Genomic DNA, 22333 nt, shown 5'->3' with positions numbered 1-22333 from the left:
AGCGCCCCCGGACCGCGCTTACCGACTAAATTACGGTTTCGCTGCTTTTGCATGTTCGCTCCAAATTTGGCGATCGGAATTTCCGGATTGAATCCATACTTTATTCCACTGCCCGCGATATTCGCAGGCAGTACCATCCCGTTTTCCTGTGTGGAAGTGTAATTGCACTCTGAGATGTTGGTTAATGCATGTGTCTGATTGCTCTCCTGCATGTGACTTATAAAGTTGCATATGAACTGCAAAAGGGATCTATAAAAGCGCGGTGAGACTGATCGGATATTATACTGCTCCCAGTTCCTCCTATCTCTCGCCTGAACCGTATCCATTGATGTTCAAACACTTCCGATCCCCATGATCGCGCCTCGCTCCTTCAGGACGCTGTTGTCGGGTTTTCGGGCCTCCAGACGCGGCGGCCAGCCCATCCTGCCGGCCCGCATTGCGCCGGAGACCTTCCAGATTCCGCAGACAATGGCGGGGCTCTTTATGAGCTCCCTGCACGATGATCTCAACATTAGCAACCAGAACGCCCAACTGCAGGCCTTCCAGCAGGAACTGGCGCGTGCCAAGAGAGTTGTGGTGTTAACGGGGGCGGGTATCAGCGCGGAGAGCGGGATCTCGACGTTTCGGGGAGCGGGTGGTTTCTGGGGGAAATACGACGTCACGCAGTTGGCCACGTACCCGGCCTTCGTTGACAACCCTTCGCTGGTGTGGCAGTTTTATGCCTATAGACGGGAGACAGTTCTCAAATCCGCGCCCAATCCCGTAAGTAAAGTGCCGTGAATGGTGATATCGTATCGTAGTTTCAGAAATTAAAATGACTGGGAATTTTTTCGTTTAACTCGCTTTAACTTTTTTAGTTTGTTGTTGTTTTCACTTTTACGTGTATGTTTCCTGTGAAATTTGCGTGGCGGCATAGGATTAGAGCTCAGAAATCTTTTCATAAGTTTCGGAGTGTCGTACCTATGCAAAAGTAGTGAATGGGTCCATTTTGGTGAGCGTTGTTAGAGACGCGAGAAGTTTCGCAGCAATTTTCTCGAGGGACTGATTCGGACATGGAATTTTATGATCAACAGAGCCACATTATCAATTAAATTAAATTTTGAATTAAATTTTGCGCACCCAAATCCGAGTAGAAAATTCTTGTTTGGCATTTTAGGGACATGTTGCACTAGCAGCGGCCGAAAAGATCCTCAAAAGCGACAAACGTAAATTGACCATTGTAACGCAGAATATTGACGGTCTGCATCAAAGAGCGGGCTCCAAGAACGTTATCGAAATCCATGGCAGCCTCTTCAAAACACAGTGTATAAAATGTGGAACCGTGGAAGAAAATGTTACCGTACCCCATCACACCTGCCCTCGTAAATCCTACGTAAGAAACAAAGAGTATTAGAGTAATCACATTTTGTAGCGTATTTCATCTTTTTTTTGGACCGCTGTTAGTTTAAAGATTAGACATTTCTTGCCTCTGATTGCTGTCTGATTTGTGACCGTTTTGTATCCAACAGAAATGGTCATATAAAGGCTTTTTTATAAATTTTTTCTTTAGTCTCCCTGATCCGGACCAGCCTGTGGATAAAATCCCGGAGAAAGATTTGCCGCGCTGCGGCGAATGCGAAGGCTTGCTCCGACCGCATGTAGTGTGGTTTGGTGAACCGCTCGACACAGCTGTGTTAGATGCGGTATACTCCGAACTGGATGCCTGTGATCTGTGCCTGGTCGTCGGCACTTCTTCCGTTGTGTACCCGGCGGCCATGTTTGCTCCTCATGTGGCCGAACGCGGCGTTTCCGTGGCGGAGTTCAATCTGGAGTTCACACAGGGCGCCATGACGTCCAACTATCTTTTCATCGGGCCATCTGGATTGACGCTTCCTAATGCTTTGAGACCGATCACCGATAAACAGGCTCCGCACATCCAGAAGCACGATCAAATTATCACAAACTGAAACTGGATTTGCAGAGTTTAGTGGATTGTGGACGTTATGATTTTCATGCAACCCCACTGTTTCGGGGCTGTTTGTGCACCGGTTATTTATTTACTGACTTTTTGAGGAGGAGTGCATATGCTTTTCCCCTTAAACTTTTTAAAGACATTTGCTCAGAGTGGCGTTGATGCTAAGAATGCAGAGTTTTACGGTTTACAATTTCAGAGTCTTTTACACTATTAATTTATTGTATTCTAAGCAAGTTATTGCACCATTGTTTGCACAAGGTTTACGTGAACTTTAAAAAATAAATAAAATATATGAGATCAAGAAAATCGTCAGGCAAGAGTTACAATATACTGTCGCGGACTAGGACTTAAATCAGTAATCATAGAATGATATCTTATCACACTGCACCTCGGAGTTCGAACCACCCGAGGCCAGCAGAAATATCAATAGGTTACAAAATCAGACATTATTAAGGAAAAAGGCAGCACCGGCCCGTAACCATCTGGACGGATTTCCTTCACATGGAACCATTAAGTAAAACGCTAATTTATCGCGGGCAGGCGTGTTGAACACCGGTAGCCGGACTTCGCTTTTATCCGGCTTTGGCACAATTTTCTAAAAAACAATAGATAGAGCTGCTTTGATTGCCTCGCTCAGTTATCCGTTATCCGTACTTCTGGTAACCAGGCCACGTGACAAGGTGTCACCAGATTGATTCCCGGTGAGCTGTATTGGCATTCAGTCAATATCTTCCCATCGAACAGCGCACCTTCCAAATGCAAGCCGCTAACCGCGGTTGTGTAGAAACGGATTTTAGCGCACGGAGTGACCACTCGTTATAAAATACTAATGTTTCCGCGGGACTACCGGTTTCTCTGCAAAATGGTAGAGTTAAAGCTGGATAAGTCATACTCATACCAATTTTCGCTTCTCGTTAAAAAATGAAGCACTGTGACGTGAAAACGAGGGAAACATTTGCAGAAACAGAGCGACCTGCATGCAAGGAAAGGAATGATTGAAAATATATAGTACCTGCTGGCAAGTTGCCGCAGTGACGCAATAAGGTTTTCAGGATTGAATAGTTCGCGAACATCAATCGGACTGGCATACAGATTGTTTCGCCGAACTTTTGCCATTCCTTCTGCAACGCCTTGAGATAACCTTTCCACCGCGCGGTTATACGCTGCGGGTTCTGCAGGGCCGCACCACAAATTTTGCCAAGATTCCGGAGTCTAAATAATTATAAAGGTAGGGATAACACGGTGCAGAACATGGCAGTTATAATAAAATGCAGTACTTCGTGGTGCAAAATGCTCTTGGCGGTGGCTTGAACTTCTTTCGGCAGGGCGTCCAGGTTACGCCCATGCGAAGCGATGGTCATCAGCTGATCTTGCATGTAGGCAGACAAATTCAAGGCGAAAATGCCTTCGTAATAAAAGTACCATGCCACTGCGCTGATTTGCTCCATTTCTCCATGGTCGGACACAAACCTTTCCAGTTTCTACCACAAAGCAACCGTTACCTTTATATTGGTGTATTACGGTACGAAACAAGATGATAATTGATCTTCAAATGAATTCACGTCGAGTTCAAAACGAATTAATCGATTGCCGGCAAAATTTTGTTTAGCTTTAGACCCTCTAGCAGCAAATAAATGAAACTGGCGGTTTACAACCGTCACTAATTTGCCTTGCTTTCTCGTGCAGCGTATTACCTCTTTCGTCTTCTGGACGACATTCAATAACATGTTGACAGCCTCTACAGAATCGTCCCCAATTTCAGTGAGCTTTGCTTCTTTGAAATGTTGCAGTAGCTGCAAATCTTTCACCACCGCCAAGCCTTCGTTAGCCTGATGCGATGCGTCGATATTTGCCGGTAATCCTAACAGTTCCGGCTCATCTATTTCCGGCAGAGAGGTCTGCACGTAGCCGTCAAAATCGCCCAGAGATTTCAAACTGGGCTGAAATTTTCCACTCAGTTCTCTTCCCAGATCATCTTTCGATAGGGAATCCCCCGAAAAATAGCTGCGAACGAATGAGGACAGCATGTTGTAATCGCATGGCGAATCAACACGGCCGCCATAAATGACAATCTCCAATAAGCCGCGAATGTACTCTTCCAAGTAGCCACCACTTTTTGCACCCTTTCCGTATTTGCCAATTATCCGAAGTGCAGCGTTTAAATCACTACTGGTGAATTCGTAAAACTTGGTCCACCCCACCGGCAGGTAGTTGCGACGTTCCTGGAGAATGGCGTTGAGCCAATACAAAATCAAACCCGGACGAACGGATGAAGACCCGGAAAGAGGTTTGAACAATTCGGACGATTCTTTGATAGAACGCAGAATGTTTTGCTTAACGCCGGGAGGTGCTAGAAATTAAAAGAAAGAAGTCAAATACGGTATCAACAAAACTGCAAATATATACACAACATGAACTACAAAATTCGGTGAACGTTTATGAGACTTAACTACACTACCAATAGACTTGAAAGACATCAGCCCTGACAATACCCCATTTGCAGTGTTTAAGTGGTATTGTATTTGTACGTAATGTCATCAGTCAAGCGCCAAACTCCAGTTACTAAATTACTCCACACTGACTTGTGAGTCCACCGTTTTACTAACGACCAACTGGGAATTTTGAGTACTTATAAATTTCGTAGTTTACTAACCTTCGTAAACACACTTGAGCGATGTTTCCAGCAAGAGTGATGGGATATTGCTAATCGCTTCTGTTGTTATCCATAAACGGAAAGATGGAGACGGCTGACCAGCGTCCTTAACCTCCTTTAGTATTCGGTTGAAAAATGTCGGCAACAAATGCAGATTCTTCAGGTATAACCAAAATCCCTTTTTTGCTGCTTCTTTAATCGCATCGGCTGCGTTTTCATCCTCTTTGTGGCCCATTGCGAACTGTTCAAATTGCGTAAAAAACATTCAGTACTTCCAAAGATTTAGAGGATGGGAAACCCAATGTTCTAACACTATCTGTATTTCAAAAAATGGACGTCGTAACTTTTGCGGGAACATGCACTTACTGAACCAAAATTCGTTCACTCAATCGACATGATTGATGCAACAAGTAATTTTTACAACGATCTAGCGTTTTTATTACCTGTTGGCACTGAACATTTCGTTCTTGTGCTAAGCCGAGAATTTCTTGTGACGGATCAGAACCAGCGGAAACCAGAATGAGAATCGGTATAGTTTCTTTGCTTTCCCCAAAAACTGTTTTCAATGTCGTATCCGCCGCCAGATCTGGAAGCTTCAGCCCTTTCCCCACAAATCCTGTCAGGACACTGATCATTCGATCGGGTCGCAGGACGGCGATGATCAACACCTGTTGGAACGGTGTCAGTTTTGCCCCAGCCGGAAGCGCTGTCTCACAGTGCGAATGTGCCATGAATTTGCTCCAACCGGTCGCGTCTTGCAGATCCAAGGCGTCCCGTACCCCCGGTAACCTTCTTACAACTTCCGCTAACATACCCTGTTTATCCTTCTCTAACCAAGGCGCATTTACCGCTTGATCCGTAGCAAAAGACGCTCTAGTTTTAAGCGACAGAAGAAAATCCCACTCTTCGTTCTTAATCAGTTCCGGTCGCACAGATTTGATCAAAAGCAAAAGAAAGGTCAGCCGGTCTTTCTTAAAAACCGCGCGTGCGACGTGATGATAGACGTAATGAATGACTTGGTAAAATGCCACCGCACAGAATTTCTGCAGCTGATCCTTCACTTCTTCGTTTTTGGCCAAATTCTCCACAGCTTTACGGAAAATGTCGATAAAGGTCTGCAAACTGAACCGATACAAGTCGTTCAGTTGGTGCAGGTGTTGCAGAGCGAAATAAATACTGCAACATTTTGTAGCCAGTACGGAGAAGATCGCCTGATCGCGGTCGAGCGTCTCCTTAATTTTCTTGGATTCGTTAAGATTTTTCTCAACAGTATCCGACGAGGATTTCGTCTTTGCCAAAGATTCCCGCAATTCAGTATTTTCAAGAATATTCCCTTGGCTGTTGGACAATTCTAACAGCAGAGCGTTTTCCAGTTCTGTTAGTTGGACGCGAAGCGACTCCTGCTCTTGGACCAAAGCGCGACGGCGCTGTTCAACTTGCGGCAGCTTGCTTTCGATCACGAGACTCAACAGCTGATTGGCTAAGCCGGCGCGAGTAGCCGTAAAACTGACGACGTTGATTAACGATGCAATCTGCAAATCAAAATGAAATGTAAAGCTTTAATTTTAGCAACCCTCAAAGTACAGCAATCCTGAGCACTAAAGATATCCTAAAAAAGCAACATAAACAGTTACTTACTTGTGGATGCAGTTGTGATTCAATCGAAGGATTGCGGGAAATGAGATACAAGCGGAATTGCGGATGATAATCAATTAATTTATCGCCCATTTCCACCTGCATTCGACTTCCCTGCTTTATAAGGTCACGGCGCAGCAGTGCCACCAGAAACCCGTCCACAGCATCAGCCACCTCAACGATCAGTGATTTACCAAAACGGACGGCCATCTCCACAGCCGACTGAAAGTTGGCATCCTCTTGGTCCACCACCTCCGCGCTAAATTATTCGAAAAACTGTTTGATGAAATAATCTGAAGATGCAACAATACTAACAAGTAAGAAGGTTAAAATACTTCTTTGATTTCAGTGATGCTTTGAGCCAGACCAGAATATTTCCGGTCGGATCGACAATCAAACAGGTTGATAGAGCGCACTGGAGGATAACAGCGTTCTCCACAGATAGCGTATCCGCCGCCAAACCCTGCGTACGCCATTCTAGGCGCGTTGTCTCTGTTGTCAAATGATCAGCCAAGTCAAAAGACTCCACTCTAAACAAAACAATTAAAGCCATTCAAAACTTTTTCACTTTAAGTTAAAACCAAGGCCATTAAAGCAGCATGCTGATGACATTGCCTGTTCCAGTTTAAACTACTGTATGAGACATCAACGAAAGCACAACTTCCGTTAACATGACTGTGTGGAAAGTATATAATTCACAGACCCTTTCTTCCTTCTTGTGGATCAGCGGCATAATAGTATTTCCGATTATAAATTCAGATGCAACTGATAAGCCGAGCCAAATTTCCAAATCTATTTATCTAAAAAATTATCGTACTTTAAGTTGTCTTTCCAGGAATTTACATAAGCCAAACGCTCGTCTTCGCTGCAGGATGCCAAGTAAACGATAAAACCGGCGGCAATAAGGGCGTTGTTTTGAACAGCTTTTGCGGCTTCGGCATAATTTTTCAACTGAAATGTTTAAAAGCAAAAAGTGAAAAAAAAAACAATATCCAGCAGAGCGGTGATGTACCTGACTTGACCACCGCGAGTATTCGCTTTCCAGCTTCTCCACGAGAAATTCCGCTACTTTGAGGCGCTCTGTCAAACGGTTCAGTTCCAGCTTCATGAACGCAGCCTCTTCCGTCAGTTGCTGAAATCTGGCTTGCAGCATGTCGATCCGGGTGCTCAGGTTGCCCAAATCCTTATCCGCGCTAGTGACCCTTTTTGCGTGCATTTCGATTGTACTGCAACAGGGGTACCGGGATCCATCAATAATAAAATTTAAAGAAACTACGGTATTATTATAAGTTTTCGAGGTTTATGCTAGGTATGTCGCACGCTTCCACTCTAGAGCCAAAAATTAATTCATTAATAACTACAAGTAAGCAATTATGCTTTACCAGCTAGAATAATTGTTACATTAAAAAAGACTAGTTCGGCTGACCGCTAAAAAACTTTGATTTTCGCTTAGCGGAAATTATTCCAGTTAACGACATACAATAACAGCAGATACCGAACAAGACACTTGACTACAACTTGTGGCACTTAAACGTGATCACCGGATGGTTTATGAAAGTTCTAAAGCAATATCTGAAAACCTATATACAGTATATCTGGCAAGTTTCCAAAGTCCATAATCTGACCTTTCTAATTTTCGTTTTTCCTGGGCCAGCGGAGCAATCTTCTCATGAACTTCGGCATAGCGACAACAAGCGCGCACCCAAGCGGCCAATGGCGCTGCAGCCGCGGAGGCCCTTTTAGCTGTTTCCTCTTCGAAGGAAGTTCGATATTTCTCGAGCAGCTGCTGCGTTAGCTTAAGGTGCTCCTTGGACACCTTGTCGGCGTTAAAGTGCACGATTTCCTCTTTAATCGTCGGGCTAAGAAACCTGGAGCAAAGTACTGTTGAAACACCAAACCCCTACAAATTTCGTGATAAAGATCCTGAAGCGACCTACGCGCGCATTCCAGACCATGATGTATCCTTGTTTCCAAACAGCTTCAACACACCTTCCAAGATATTATGGATAACCGCCGGTGGCGCTCGAAGTGATTTAATTTCACTGAGATCGGTTGTTTTAATGGCTGTTACGGACTGCTTAGCCGCTTCTAACATGGGGAGTACATCTTGCAGTTCTTTGGCGATCAGCTGCTCCCGCTGTTGCAATTTGACCTTTTCCGCTTCCAAGTCCGCACGTAGTACCGTCACTTCCTCCTTCTGTGTGTTCGCGCCTGCCATGCTTTCTCGAATCTCATCCATAGCTCTAAAAAATTGTAAACAATTTTCAGCTGATTACATCACTTGCTACTTAATTGCAGTTACTATGTCACATACCGCACACGGCCAAGTGTAATTAGCCACATGTACAACAGCACAAAAATGTGTGAGGCCGAACCCTGAAGCCCTGCTATTACGGTTTCCTGATGCTAATTGTGCACTGCACGTTTGTGGTGCGAGAATTATATATCATCCGATTTTGTTACTTATCGTCATTACTGGCATTCGGCACCACTGGACGTACCCACCTGCGAGCTTCTTCTTGCTTATCTGCCAAGGCGTTATGCTGCTGCGTGACTTCCCGTTTCAGTCCCATCACAGCGTTCTGTGCCTTATTCAATTGATCCAGGCCGGCCTGGAACCGTTCGCTAGCCTTCCGGTTGTCGGCCAGCATCGTTTCTCTAACGGCACGGTATGTCCGAATTAACTGAATAAATCGTGAGGTCGAGCGCAGTTTTTCTGGGCTGTTTTGATGAATCAGAGTCAAAAAAGCTGCTAATTGAGGTGACTCAACATTCGGACGGTCTGTAGTGGGACTTCCTGCAACCATGATCGTTTCCGGGATCTGGAAAGTAAAATCTTAAGTATGGCAAATTCCATTAAATTGCAACTTGGTATGCTATTCTACCGTTGCAAGAACTGATGTAGCCAGGCTCTCCATCCAAACAATGTGGAATATTGTCGTCAAGACTGGAATGCGCTCAAACAGCACCGGTGCCCGGCGGGTGTTTGTTTCCAGAGTGAAGATACAGTGAAAGTTCCTCCGAATCCCTGTTGACGTAGAACACTTTTACATCGAGCTATAGAGAATTTGAATGTCTGGAATATTCTCACGATTGTTTATAAAGGCTGCCGGTGTTCCATCAAATCCCTCTTGCGCCAGCTCTTCCGCAACGCTTCCATACAACTTTTCCAATTCCTCATCCGTGTACAAACCTGGATAGTCGATTTCTCCACTTTGTAGAATCGTGCAGAGTATTTCCAAAAATAGCGGGTCGGTCAGCTGATAGTCTTCAAGAATGAACACCGTGTTCTCATTCCGTTTGTAAGCAACTTCTAGTTCCTGTGGGCAATAAACGATTAGAACTGTTCAATTAAATTTTTTTTGCATTTTCTCGATATTTAATTTTACTTGCACAAAGTTATTTTGATGACAGCACAGAAACCATGGAAATTACCACCTCAGCTCTTAAAAAGAAATATAACTGACTGGCTTGCTCATGTACTTTATACCTTCTTCAGATCCACTCGAAAGTTGCGCAGGGAATAATCCCTGACGATTTTCGGCCGACAGACCAGCGCCTGCTGGGATTTACAGGCGATGACAGCCATCGACCGCCGCCCACATCCGCTCGGTCCCATTAACAATACGGAGCCGCCCGGCACACCCAACCAATGGTCAGTCCGCAATACGCCCTTGACTACGTCAGAGTGGACATAAACTTCCATATCAACCGATTCCCGATCTGAAAAAAAAACAATATCAGCATAATTTGTGTCACAACAGCTTTCGTTCGGCCATACTTATTCTTCGCACTGCGTTTGCAATAGACAAGCGCACTTCCTCTTCCTTGGTCTTTCCAAGTGGACGTCCGAACTTCGGCAGAGGAGCCCCGTCTACCACGCCTCCCGCAGACGCACCCATGCTGCTGAACAGCGTGTCGAGGTCGATACCTGCGGTCGGCCAGTCGCGTTTGAAACAGCTTAGTAGTGCTGCATCAAAGAAGGCGCCGTCACTGGATGTCATCAGTTTATCCCGAAACACGCGTGATGCTTCAAAGGCCGCTGCTGACAGTAAGGCCGTTCCGTTCTGATCGGCCCAATCGTAACGAACGAGATTGCTGATCCATAGAACCAAATCTTTCAAGGTCACGGAATAGTGCAACGGACCATTCTGGCCGAAACGCTCAAACAACTAATGTGCAAAATCGCAATGCAAAACATTTTTAAATTACGAGTATAAAAACGGCGCAATCAGGACAGACCTTGGTGAAAACTAATGTCACTGTGGTAGCCAACTTTTCGATATTCCGTAGCTGCGACCAAACAGGATGGCTTTTACTGTTGCTGGTAAGAACTATCTGCAGATAACCGGTCGATATGGCTTGCAGATCTTCCATATCAGGATTGCTACAGATTGAACCTTCCAGTTTATCAAAAATATCACAACGTTTTTCAAAAATCCTAAAAACTTAGTCACCCCAAATACGTCACTCGCATGACGGAAGTCAGACGATCGGAAATAATTCCGCTGCTCTCGTTATGGCTTGTTGCAATAAACTGCACACCGTCCAATTGAATCCAATCCGCATTAGAGTCGTAAAATCCTCCTTGAGAAATCATCTATAACAGAAAGTGTGTGTATTGCATATACTCAAGGGCATATGGCTGCGCAATAGGAAGATGGCTTGAGTAAACCGAAAACTATTCTACTCTGTACCTGGCGCAGTAACGCCTCGACTTGCGAATGACCCCAACGATCCCTTTTAACAACGTGCAAATTCTTAACACAGACCACCAATCTGTCGGAGCCTTTGGGGCGCATAATCCGCCCATTAGCAGCCGGTATCGACAAACAGTTCTGCTTCAGCTTCTGAATAATGACCTGGCCCGAGGTGGAACTGCTGCAGTAGATAACGATAACACTGCGAATCTGCAGCTGCTGAAAAATCTGCTGTAAAACACGGCTTTTTCCACATAAAGGGGGACCAAAGAACAGCAGACTCTCCCCAGACGCTATCCATGGTAAAATGCGCGAGATGGCCAGTTGTTGTGTGATGCAGGGAAAATATGGTTCAGTGACTTCCAGCGCTTTCAGATCCTATGGAATTTTAAAATCCCGAAATATCAAGCAAATCAACAACCATCAAACAAACGCAGCACCGAGCAAACTTTACAAAAAATGTAATACTTCTACTGACTAAATCAAACAAGCTCAAACTAAACTCCATCCGTGAAGTAATACCTGACGTCACTGACCTTTACTCGGAACGATCTGAGCATGCCATGGTCAGGGTCGTAGAACACATTAATGGGCCGATGCATGTCTACGGGCTCATAACCAGCCAGTTTCAGCATCTAAGATATAATTACACTGTACGAATGGTAAATTTTCCGTATGCAAAGCGAACTCAGTACCGCAACAACGAAATCGCTCTGCTGTTGATTTTTCAATAATCCACCCAGGCTCTGCACCGTACGGACAACCAGGTCAGCGCGATCAGTGATATCCACGAGATGAGACAAAATATTGGTACACAAGGCGACTTCTGTCAAAGTAGCGGCTTGGTCTTCCTAAAAATGTATATTTTTAAACTGGTAATTAAAGCGGTAGTTTTCCGAAAAAAGAAGAAGATCACCTTATTTTTAAACATTTCAATTATCTGAAACAGCAGTGAAGTGGTAAATTCCTCTAAGACAGTTTGAGAAGTTTCCGGCTGTTTCTTAATCCACGCTTCCACAATGGTTCTCATGACCACGTTCTCGGAGCTGAAGTAAACAAACAATTGGTCTGACAGTTCGGAGTCATTGTAGATTGAATCTGGTACCTAAGAAAAATCATTCCCATTCGCGACACGGTAGCTGGCGAAGCCGCTGACAGATCGTTAGTTTCGAAGAGGAAGTTGACATTAGCCGGAAACCGCAGTCGTTCCCCAGAAGCCAGTGTCAGCAACCGATTGTCGTCGAGAACCGAATTCAGCGACTCAATCCAGTCAGGATCAATGTCGCCATCAAACACAATCCAGGCTGGATGTTCAGTGGCTTCTTTAAGGACTTCTCGCACGCAACTTGTTAATACGCCATCTGTCCATTCGCGCGTGGATTCATCCACCGAACCAAGCAGCTATAATAAGAAACTAGGTATATGGCCAGCAAGATACAACTATTTATAAGAAATAGTGAGAGCACTTAGCGGTAATTGATCACGACTTCCTCAGAGGTCTACATGCCTGTGCTTTTGGTATGGACGTGGGATTTAAAAGGTGGAAAGTGACCGGTGTCTGTAGCGTTTTCATGGCAGTGGTCAACAGTTTCCATATGGTCGTCTTGCCCGATCCTGCAGGCCCAACAACTACCACACCCATCCGCTGCGCTAATTGTGCCGACAGTTCCAAAGCCTTTTGAACCTGCAGGCAAATCTTACAAAACTGGGAAATCTCAGCAGCGCTTCCAGAACAATTCACCTGCGCATCATTGACTACCAGGCGTAACTCCGCGAACGCAGCGGTGAGTGCCGCTTCCAGCTCCGCATTCCCCGCTTGGCTACCACCTGAACCGGGGAAAATATCCCGCACCATTTCCTCAAAACGCTTCTGGTCTAAAGCGGTTAATTTGGATACCACGTTCGATCTTAGCGCATGAACCAAAATGGCCGTTTCCTCTGTCTCACTGACGCGCTCTTCTTTGGACTGAATTCGATGTCGCGCAATGGCTCGTCCGCCCATCTGGACCGTGGACTTGATGGCCCGTAAACCCCAGTCGTAATGTTGTTGCTTCGATAAAAGTTCCCTAAATCAAAAAGTTTTACCAGATATCTTTTGCCACTATCTGGTCAAACCCACTTGGAGCAGCTGTATAAAGTTGTCAGCTTTTTCCCCAGAATTCTGGCAGACTGGAATCCTTCGGACAGTAAAACAACTTCGGCTATCAGTTGCGCATCCGGTACGGTCATGGCCACCGGTCGGAAGAGCTGCTTCAAGTTATCCGGTAATCTAACCCGTCCGCCGTATCCTTTTGAAGCCGGGTTCAAAGTAATGAAAATACCGGCATTTTTGTTGATATCCACTTTGCGTTCGAGAAGTTCCAGTTGTTTGGATGAGTCCTTCAATGCTGCTTGAATGGCTAAAATTTGTGTAGAGATAGCGGATAAAGTTAGCTCATCAAGTCGGTTGAATTCGTCGAAACACCCCCATGCACCGCATTTCAACAATCCGATGAAGATGCGTCCCATGGATTTAGGATCGATGCCCTACAGTGATTGCGAAAATAGTTTTATGTGAATAATTTTCACAGATGAAAAACAAACCTCATCGCAGTTAAATACTAGCACTTGTCGACCCAGCTGTGCTCCAAGCTCTTTGACCGATTCAGTTTTTCCCGTGCCGGCGGGCCCATAGGGATTTCCACCCAGCCCCATCAACATCGCTAAATACAATACCATGTGACACAACATTAACACAAGTAAGACTATTTTGTTCATATACAGATAATTACCTTGAGTTAATGTTAGGAAACATTTATCGGTCAACGGCGTGTGTACCAGTCCGGGAAAGCATCCCTGGTACTCGAAGCTGTAGTCGAATTCAGCATCCACCATGCGAACGACCACGTTGGAATTTGCCTCACTGTAAAACCTGTAAAACAACACCGGGTTAGCAGATCGTATTTGAATTTTATGTTTCGAAATTACCGAAGTTGCTTCTGCCACAACCAGCTTTCGATACTGTTCACTTTAGCGGTTACTAATGTTTCCAGAACTTCCAGTCGGTGTATTGTGTCCAAAATCAACGACTGAACAGTAGCGGTTTTGACTTCCGTGGCATTGTTGTACTGTATCCCTGTCAAATCATTTAACTGCAACAAACACAAACGCAGATCAAGGGACGCAAAATTTAGCGATACTTCTATCAAATTGCTCGAGTCAGTCACCTTTTGCTGTTGGTCAGATCGCAGTTGAGTCAGATCGCTTTTTCCTGACCGGAGTGTTGCCTCAACTTCTTTCGTGAACCGGATTCTATCGACCAGTCTTAAAATCTGCACAAAAAACACCATCATTGACAGAAAGTACCAGCTTAAGGTTTATAACCGCTGATGTTAAAGCCGTACTTGGGCGGGATAGGCAAAAATCAAATCTTTTTTGGCGGATTCCAGCAAGCAGTTTTTTAATGAGATCTGCAGAGTGCGCTTCAGTTCTTCCGATAATGCCGCCAGCCATACCTGCCCCCGAAACAAGCAGTTAAACAACATATTCTCTTGGAGAATTCTATGATTATGCCATAAGTACAGTACAATATCCTATTAACAAAATAAGTGCGCAAAACAATACTGATAGTGATCACACAATATGTACCTCTACAAATCCGGTAATTTTAACCGGGCCAGACAGTTTCATCACTTCCCCTTCCGGCGAAGTCACGGCAATGATTTCCGTATCACCGGGATTGAAAGCCACCGACCGAACACCGGCAAACAGTTTCTTAACATGCGTTTGCACAACTTTCGGATTCCCACTCTGTCCGAGAATTTCTAGTAGATCTTCGTCACCAATGAAATAAAATCTTGGGAATGCCAAACGTTTCGTCTCGAGGAAATCACTCAGCGCTTTCTGGCAGCGCTGCAGCTGGTCCAGCACACCGGGCAGTAATCCCTTGAGGCCAGGTCGCATCCACGACAACAGACGTGAATCCTTGGCGACGTCTTTCATTACTGACCGGAAGTCGCTGTCGGCGCGCTTAAAGCGACCTTCCTCAGACGGGATAGTGTTTCTAGAGCAAATCGGCTCCAGATAGATCCATTTTCGCTGGATTTGGTGTAAAGTTTCCAGGAGAAAGCTGAGATCACCGAGACGCTGCTCCCATACAGCAATGCGGTCCGAAAATTTCCCGTAGTGCTGGGAATCTTTCGTTGACTGGATTAGCCGCTGTTTTTCTCCAACCTAAAAGCGCGACACTTTTTATTCTCCGTTGCACGATAACCTTGACCGCATTACCTTAGTACTGTACCAATCTACAATGCTGTTGCCTTGTAAAATAATTTCAGATATTTTTAAAGCCCTTAATCAGGTTAATCACATCGGTACATGAGTTACTGATACCGTCAAACGAAGATTTCATCTTACAGAGGACAGCAGAATGGTCCACTCCTTAACAATCGAAATGGAATTATTTGCGGCATCCTTGTAAGCGGTCAGGCTAAAACCGGCGGTGGCGCCCCATATTTCCAGTTCCCGCAACGCTTCACGGATGGATATCTCTGCTTGTGCACGACTAGCCAGATCCCGTATGGTCTGGGCGTTATTTCCCAGTGCCTCGGTGGACCGGAGGAAGTCACCAAAGGTCAGCATATCCAGGTTGGTATTGTTCAGTGACAATATCCTAAACAATTCTCCCCAGTGCTCATCAGAAAACGCATCTCCTCGACACGTCTTAAGCACGGGTAAAGCAGCCCGGAACCTGTCCATTTCCGCCTGGATCCGTAAGGTGAACGAAGTAGGAACCACCGGTTGCATTCTGTGGAATAAATTTAACGTAATTACGACTACTATTTGATACTCATTTACCACAGGCGCCGAGTACATGCAACATACTTTATCGTCCATGTTTTGAGAAAGTCCTCAAACAGGTACAATTTATTCCGGAAAATTAACCAGTCTTCCTTCAAAAATCCATCCAGCTGCTCGACAAATTCCAGAATATCCTTCCAGGATTTTTCAGCTGCGTCCATTTCCTTAAGTAATTCCGGGATAGCGTTGTTGGGCAGAATGTCCATATCCAGCTGATTACATTGTGCTCTACAATGCCACAGGAATGGCAACATCAGAATACAATGTACTCCATTCTGCTTCATTCCATAAAATGACCTACAGGATTTCATCGTATCGTTTAGCCATAACCTGCAGGTCATCCCGTCGAGTCCGGATGTTCTCCGCTACTTGGCCCATTTGAAAAATGCTGAGATCATCCAGAAGAGAAACACTGGGCCGATTCAGTTGCCAACGCGCGGCGAATTTCTCCACATCGTCATTGAATTTTTTAACATCTTTTTCAATCAGCAAACGCAAGGATGCCGTCTGCGTTACAAAAGCACTCTTGCATCATTTTTTCAATAAAGCATATGAACAAATATCGAATCGGGATGGTTCAGGAGCGCATACGGTCGCAACAACCCCCTCTGACAGCAGATTAATGCTACAATAGTGCCACACAGTGGCCTTTAAGAACGTCTCGATTTGTTTTCCACCAAATGATTTGGACGTACGCACAACAACGAGTAAAAGAAATATGTCTAATTTTTGTAAACAGGATCAGGGCATTCAGAATTGCTGCATTCAGCTATATGTACAAATTTGGAACCCAATATTACTGCACAGATGACCTTAAAACCCTTCTTGTTTGTAATTTTTTCATGAATATCAAATTAATATTATTGTTTGCATTTGACAGGACGAACTTTAAAATGTCAACGATAATTTTGTTAGTATTTACCGAAGAAGCAATCTGTTTCCCTACCTGGTCTCTCATGACAGATTTGTGATCTTCCAGCATTTCCATTATCCCATTCCACGAGCGAAGGACACTCTCGGACTTCTCGATATTTCTTGCACCAACTGATTTCAAGAGCGCACCCTTTTCTTCAACAATGGAAAAGCGAGGCTTTATCTAGAAGCAACACATCATATTTTAACTGACTGTAAGTATAATTGTGCAAGACAAATACAGCAGCAACCCTGCACACTTCCATATACTTACTTCTTCCGAAACTTTAAGCAGACGATAGTACTCTGTAGACAGCTTATTTAATTCCTCCGTCGTTGCCGGCCGGCTAGCCAGCAAGGCCGTTGCTTCTGTCACGAAATCCGCCGCCGTTTGAATATCGTCGGCAATGGATTTCCGAAGACTGTCCACAAGCGCATCGTAAGTATTCTGCAGAAGGCCATCAATGGCCATCCGCAGACCGCCTAAATTGATGGTCATGCTATCCACTTTCGTTTGCCTGCCGCAAATTCGATGTCATTATTACAGCAAAAACAGTTGTACCGCGGAGATGGGGCAAACTAACGTAGGGATTTGGTCCACTAATAAACCTCGATACTTCAGCGCTTTGAATTCCTGATCCCAGTCTTGGACAACACTGACACGTGAATTCACTAGTGCAGGTATATCAACGGCACCCAATATCACATAGGGCTAAAACAGAAAATAATTTTAATGCGCTTTCAATTTTCCCAATACTTACTGTTAGTTGCACTGTACATAAAAATAAAGATTGTAAATGCATTGAATTGATGAACTGCGATAGCACACTTAGATAGCCTAACGTTGCAAATTTACTTTTAGTAAAACAAAGGAAAAGTGTCAATACCCTATATTCTTCCATTTCTTCGCCGATCCTCTTTAAAACATCATCAAAATTCCGTTGAGCCATCGCCGCTTCTATATGACAATTTTGTGCCGCTTGTTTGAATAATCCGCGTTTCTCACTTATCTCGCTGAGCGGTTTCAACGTTGCCGGAACAGCAAATAATTTCTGCATGTGCTGTGAGAAGGTTTGCCGCAGTTCGGGAATGGATGGCTTAACTTGCAGCATCCGGTTGCGATAGACAAAGTCAACCTGCTGTTCCGGGAGATTTTCAGCCAAAGCCAAAAGACTACGTCGCAGCTGAATCTCAATGGCTTTAACAATTTGGTTATCGATGTGGACACGCCATGACAGCATATTTTCCGGCGGATACCTCTGCAAAATGTTGTATCGAGTTTCAAAATTATGGCTGATAATTCCATAGTGGCGACAGCAAATTTTACCTGGGCATCAACCGCAACTGACGTCACAATTTTATGAATTTCGTTCAGTAATTTTTTCCACTCAGTTGTCTTCTGCGAGAGGCTTGTTCCACTCATCTGCGCAATCAGAGAGATGACCTTCTGGTGCAGAGAACGCAAACGGCGATTTTCTTGGGTAAATCTGGAAATATTGTACTGTTAACACATAAGTCAAAAGTTACAGTTCGTAAGAGAGCAATAAAATAAAACGAAAGCTTAGTCAATTATTAACCTAAAAATCAGTATTAATTTTAAAAAGGTTACATACTCCATAGTTGCATCGTGCACATCGTTAACATAAGCTTCCACCCGTTTTGTATCGCTCCATCGAATTTCCGCACCACCTCCAGACGCATTACCCTTTCCGTGGCGAATAATTTGTTCGAAGCGTTCTGCCGACTCAATCATCATGGGCTTTTGACAAGGAATCATCTGCTGATCAATGGTATTATAGAAATGCGCCACTTGCATTAACACAATCCCTGATTCATGGAATTTCTTCGCCAACTGGCATCGCTCCATAATCTCCGCTGGCACTCGATACCCGACGCTCTCCAACCAGCGCACTTCCCGGATCAACATAACCAGGCGATCGCTGAAGTTCACCGTTAGCCTTCCGTCTTGCTGCTCGATTTTCATGAGATGACCGGAAGTATCCAAACTAACCAAATATAATCCATTGGTATTGAATTTTAGTTTGACAAGGTTATAATCATAATCGGTGTGACCTTTACTAAGCTACCTTAAATCGCCTCTGGGATCTTGCAACATCCGCATCAGATCATCGCACCATTCGTCGAAAACCCTCTGCAAAGTCTCCTTAACATTGTCTTTGAGTGCCGTCAATCGTGCGTACACTTTATCGAATTTGGGCAAATCAGACAGCGCGTTAACCAGTCCTGTGTCCGTTTCTTCGATCTGAGTATAATAACATCCATTAAGGCCATGGCTAGTTCGGCTTCAATCCTAATAGGCCATTTTGCAAACAGAAGCCGCTATACAGATTGAAGACTGTTACCTTTAAGTTTACTTGGCGCAGCCAAATCATCCTTGAAACCGTTTTCGACTGATTCATATACGTAGACGCGTCACTTTTTGCAAACTCTTGCTCATAATCAGATATAATATCACCCAGTTGCGACAACATGATTTCTCTTTCCGGCAACAAATCCTTCCTAATCCTTGGTCGTTTCAAAAAGCTGGCAAATTTTTGAAATTCGACGAACATCTAAAAAGTTAACACCGCAACGGTAAACATCTTTTGTAAGGGTCTGTTCAAGAAGGAAGATGATTTTGCCTGCAGTGGAGTGGATGTGACCTTTCTCAAGGCATTCCGCAGATGCTCAACAATCGCTTCGTCGTAGCTTCGAATTCGGGCTTCGAACTGATAGGTAGCATTGGCCCACGCCGCGTTTCCAGATGTCGAAAGGTCGAAGCAAGCCGCACCGCTGCTAATAAGAGGTTCCAGAGGTGACCGTTTCCCAAAAGAACCCAAAAGATCTTCGGCATCGCGCACCACCGTACGAATATCCCATATCTAAATGATAATAGATATATATCTCATGATCAGTACGGTAGTACAGTACTCAAACACCGCTGTGACCGTATTTGACACACTGTAGGCAAAATCACCGCGATAACATTTATTTCCAGTTCGTGTATCGGCTCATTCAAAGCACGTACGCATATGTCTCGAAATTTAAAATTACATTAAACATTTACTTTCCTCTATTGTGAGCAGACTATCCAGACAAAGCACTTGGCCGTAAAACAAACATTTCTGCTCATTTTGGACTTTAACTTAGTACTTAAAGCTCAATAGTTTGGATTCCTTAATACCTCTCTGACGCGAGCCTTCATCGTTTCCAGCAACTGACACGTGACCGGCCCCGATGTCCAGCTCCGCCGGGAAAATTCGGCCCACATTTCTTCCGTCAAATTCCGACACAAGTCCAACCACTTATCACAGACATCGCGGCAGTCAGTTAAAAACTCTTCCACCTCGTAGAAACTACCGGACCACACGTTAACAGTTGCGCTGGCATTTTGAATGGCCTGCACTATCGATTGTTCTAACAAAAAAAGTAAACTTTGCTATGTGAAAAATTATTTGTTTTTCGGCAAATTTCCTACCGAAATAGCTGAAAAGGATGCGCATACGATCCTCCGGAAACGCCGCTATCTGCGATTCCTGCCAAAGATCCGTCAATTGTACAGCCGCGCTTTCCGCCAGTTCGGAAATATCCTTCAGATTGGACTGTTCGATCAGCTGGCATGTTCGTTCCAAAGGCACCAGGAATTTCAGAAACACCTGAGCCGCACGGGCATCGCGCGATGTACCGTTGGCCAAAGCAGTCCAGTGTTTGGCTTCGGCGTCCATTTTCACGTCGACGAATTGTGACTCTGAGCGGCTACCGCCTGTACAGAGTTACCGGACTTCAGACAAACAAACGGAAAACGCAGTTTATAAAAAAAAGGTATTTAATCTGACATCGGCTTAGAGCCTACTAGTCGTAGGAGTTTGTCATGCACAAAGGATCAATGTAAATCCAAACCCATTTTGGAAAACGTAATTACACTGTAAACTTATCAGATTCTCCCAAACTTTTGTGCAGTAATAATAACAACCATGATGGGGCAGATTTCCCAACACAGGTTCACTCTGCGCGTTTTAAGTAGGTGGAAAAATGTGATCGATAAAATAGACCACTTACCGGCGCGCATGTCCACGGGATGCTCTCACCTGTTCTGATTCGGAAAACGAGTGGGAATGATCAATAACTACGGCAATGCCGAAATGCGCCATCTGCAGTACAACCACAACTCATCCACTCATAACAGTATACAGTAAAAGTACTGCACACTAATTAAAGAGATTCAAACCTTTATTTGGACAAAATTTTTTCGACATCAGTAAATCAAAATTTTTTTCGACATTTCGATCAGCTATGAATAACTAAACACAAATATTGTTTCAGTGAAAATGTGAATTTCGGTGTTAATATTTGTAGAACAAAAAAAACAATAATTGCACTGCAGTATGTGTGTTTTAAAATTTCGTACTAGTTGTGCAGAAAAAGGATAACTATCAAAAAGCAATTTGCGAGAGAAATTCACATTAATTTCAACAGTACAGTACTCGTACTGTAGTGTTTCAATATCTGGTACAGTTCACATCTACATCCTAAACGCTAATTTTCCGGCTCGAGATCACGTCATCTGCTGATGCCTGCAAACAAAATACTAAACCAGTACATTATTTACTAATAACTGCGAACATCTGGCGAAGAATCAGCAGCCGTTCTTTAATGTTCTCTTGCTGATGTTATCTGTGAAATAGAGTAATACCAATATTCCGCAATAAATCTCATCCACAGGTCAACATTCAACAGTTTATAGCTCTCTTTTAATTGAACTTGCAGAAAGGATAAAACAATTAAATTCCACTCAAACGAAGTCAAGCAAAGCGGCAGACGCTAGAACAGCTTTATATCTTCGATCTGTTTGGCAAACTTGGTGTTTTCGCTCAGTTCACTTGACGGAGATGCAATATCCATGGAGAATGCTGGGGATGCTATCGTTTCCGGCCTAGGCTGGGGGGCGAAATAGGAACCCATGCCAGCAGCTGCTTCCGCCTCCTTCTGGGAAAACGGTACAGTTTTCAGCTCGCGGACCCTGCACGAAAATGTTCATTAAATGAAAAGCAATGCAATGATCCAATTTTGCAAAATACCTCTGCTTATGAACTTTGCTTTTCTGGTGGACCCCTAGAGCACCGGTATCCACGAAATAGCGCCTAGAAAACAAGAAAGCTACAAGAAATTCTATCTATAAAAGGAAAACTTTGAAGCAGCGAAGAGTGGTTCGCTGAGGGTTCGTCGTCAGGTAATTACTGTTTCACGTCTAAACTTACGCGCACTCAACGCAGTAATGCTGTCCACCTCCAGGAAGATCCAGATCTAGAGGCTGCTCAGTCTTTAATCGCTTCACAGTTTGTGGTTGGAGATCCTCGTAGATCTGATCCAAGTCTCGTGCACGCCGTTTAGTCTTGTTAGCCTTGGTTTCCCTAGCATCGCCGCGGTGAAACTTCTTTCTTCGCGTTGGTCCACCCATTGCGTTTGAACACGATTCAAGACCACAAAAAATCTAGATTACTCCAGAAACCGCAATTCAGTGGAAACGACTGAAGTTGGAACGTTTATGGAACAGATACAGAACAATAAGATCTACGGTCAAATTAAATTAAAATTTAAATAATACTGAATCCTGTATTAACTGTTAACGATAAATAGAGA

General features: G+C 44.3%; 3 protein-coding genes across 3 annotated transcripts; 1 reads left to right on the top strand and 2 right to left on the bottom strand.

The window, feature by feature from the left end:
- Positions 1-64: 64 nt before the first annotated feature.
- Positions 65-2103, top strand: LOC129591884 (NAD-dependent protein deacylase-like). The gene is given in 4 exon segments (XM_055487736.1): positions 65-762; positions 1157-1339; positions 1341-1372; positions 1550-2103. Coding segments are annotated over 4 exon segments (1023 nt in total). The 5' UTR covers positions 65-351; the 3' UTR covers positions 1947-2103.
- Positions 2104-2420: 317 nt separating this feature from the next.
- On the bottom strand, positions 2421-20871 carry LOC129591883 (cytoplasmic dynein 2 heavy chain 1-like). The gene is given in 49 exon segments (XM_055487735.1): positions 2421-2739; positions 2742-2809; positions 2967-3166; positions 3232-3435; positions 3649-4304; positions 4608-4848; positions 5051-6139; positions 6246-6501; positions 6578-6772; positions 7060-7193; positions 7255-7468; positions 7868-8110; positions 8180-8485; positions 8748-9064; positions 9128-9270; positions 9334-9562; positions 9733-9965; positions 10024-10414; positions 10485-10629; positions 10700-10842; positions 10940-11320; positions 11479-11577; positions 11638-11793; positions 11859-11988; positions 12048-12343; positions 12450-12626; positions 12684-13008; positions 13062-13468; positions 13526-13644; positions 13714-13853; positions 13910-14073; positions 14149-14253; positions 14326-14436; positions 14570-15154; positions 15338-15728; positions 15806-16009; positions 16083-16288; positions 16728-16877; positions 16968-17211; positions 17278-17405; positions 17581-17952; positions 18021-18180; positions 18307-18699; positions 18781-18956; positions 19057-19266; positions 19336-19575; positions 19878-20110; positions 20172-20456; positions 20753-20871. Coding segments are annotated over 49 exon segments (12156 nt in total). The 5' UTR covers positions 20763-20871; the 3' UTR covers positions 2421-2587.
- A 458-nt stretch (positions 20872-21329) lies between these two features.
- LOC129592018 (zinc finger protein 593-like) lies at positions 21330-22301 on the bottom strand. The gene is made up of 3 exons (XM_055487958.1): positions 21952-22301; positions 21772-21834; positions 21330-21713 (listed from the first exon to the last, which is right to left on the bottom strand). The coding sequence occupies exons 1-3, from the start codon at positions 22149-22151 to the stop codon at positions 21515-21517; spliced, it is 462 nt and encodes a 153-aa protein (XP_055343933.1). The 5' UTR covers positions 22152-22301; the 3' UTR covers positions 21330-21514.
- Positions 22302-22333: the final 32 nt, after the last annotated feature.

The sequence above is a fragment of the Paramacrobiotus metropolitanus genome, unplaced genomic scaffold (assembly GCF_019649055.1).
Source record: "Paramacrobiotus metropolitanus isolate TYO unplaced genomic scaffold, Prichtersi_v1.0 Parri_scaffold0000049, whole genome shotgun sequence".
Classification (NCBI taxonomy): domain Eukaryota; kingdom Metazoa; phylum Tardigrada; class Eutardigrada; order Parachela; family Macrobiotidae; genus Paramacrobiotus; species Paramacrobiotus metropolitanus.
This window is presented reverse-complemented; position numbering and strand designations above follow the sequence as displayed.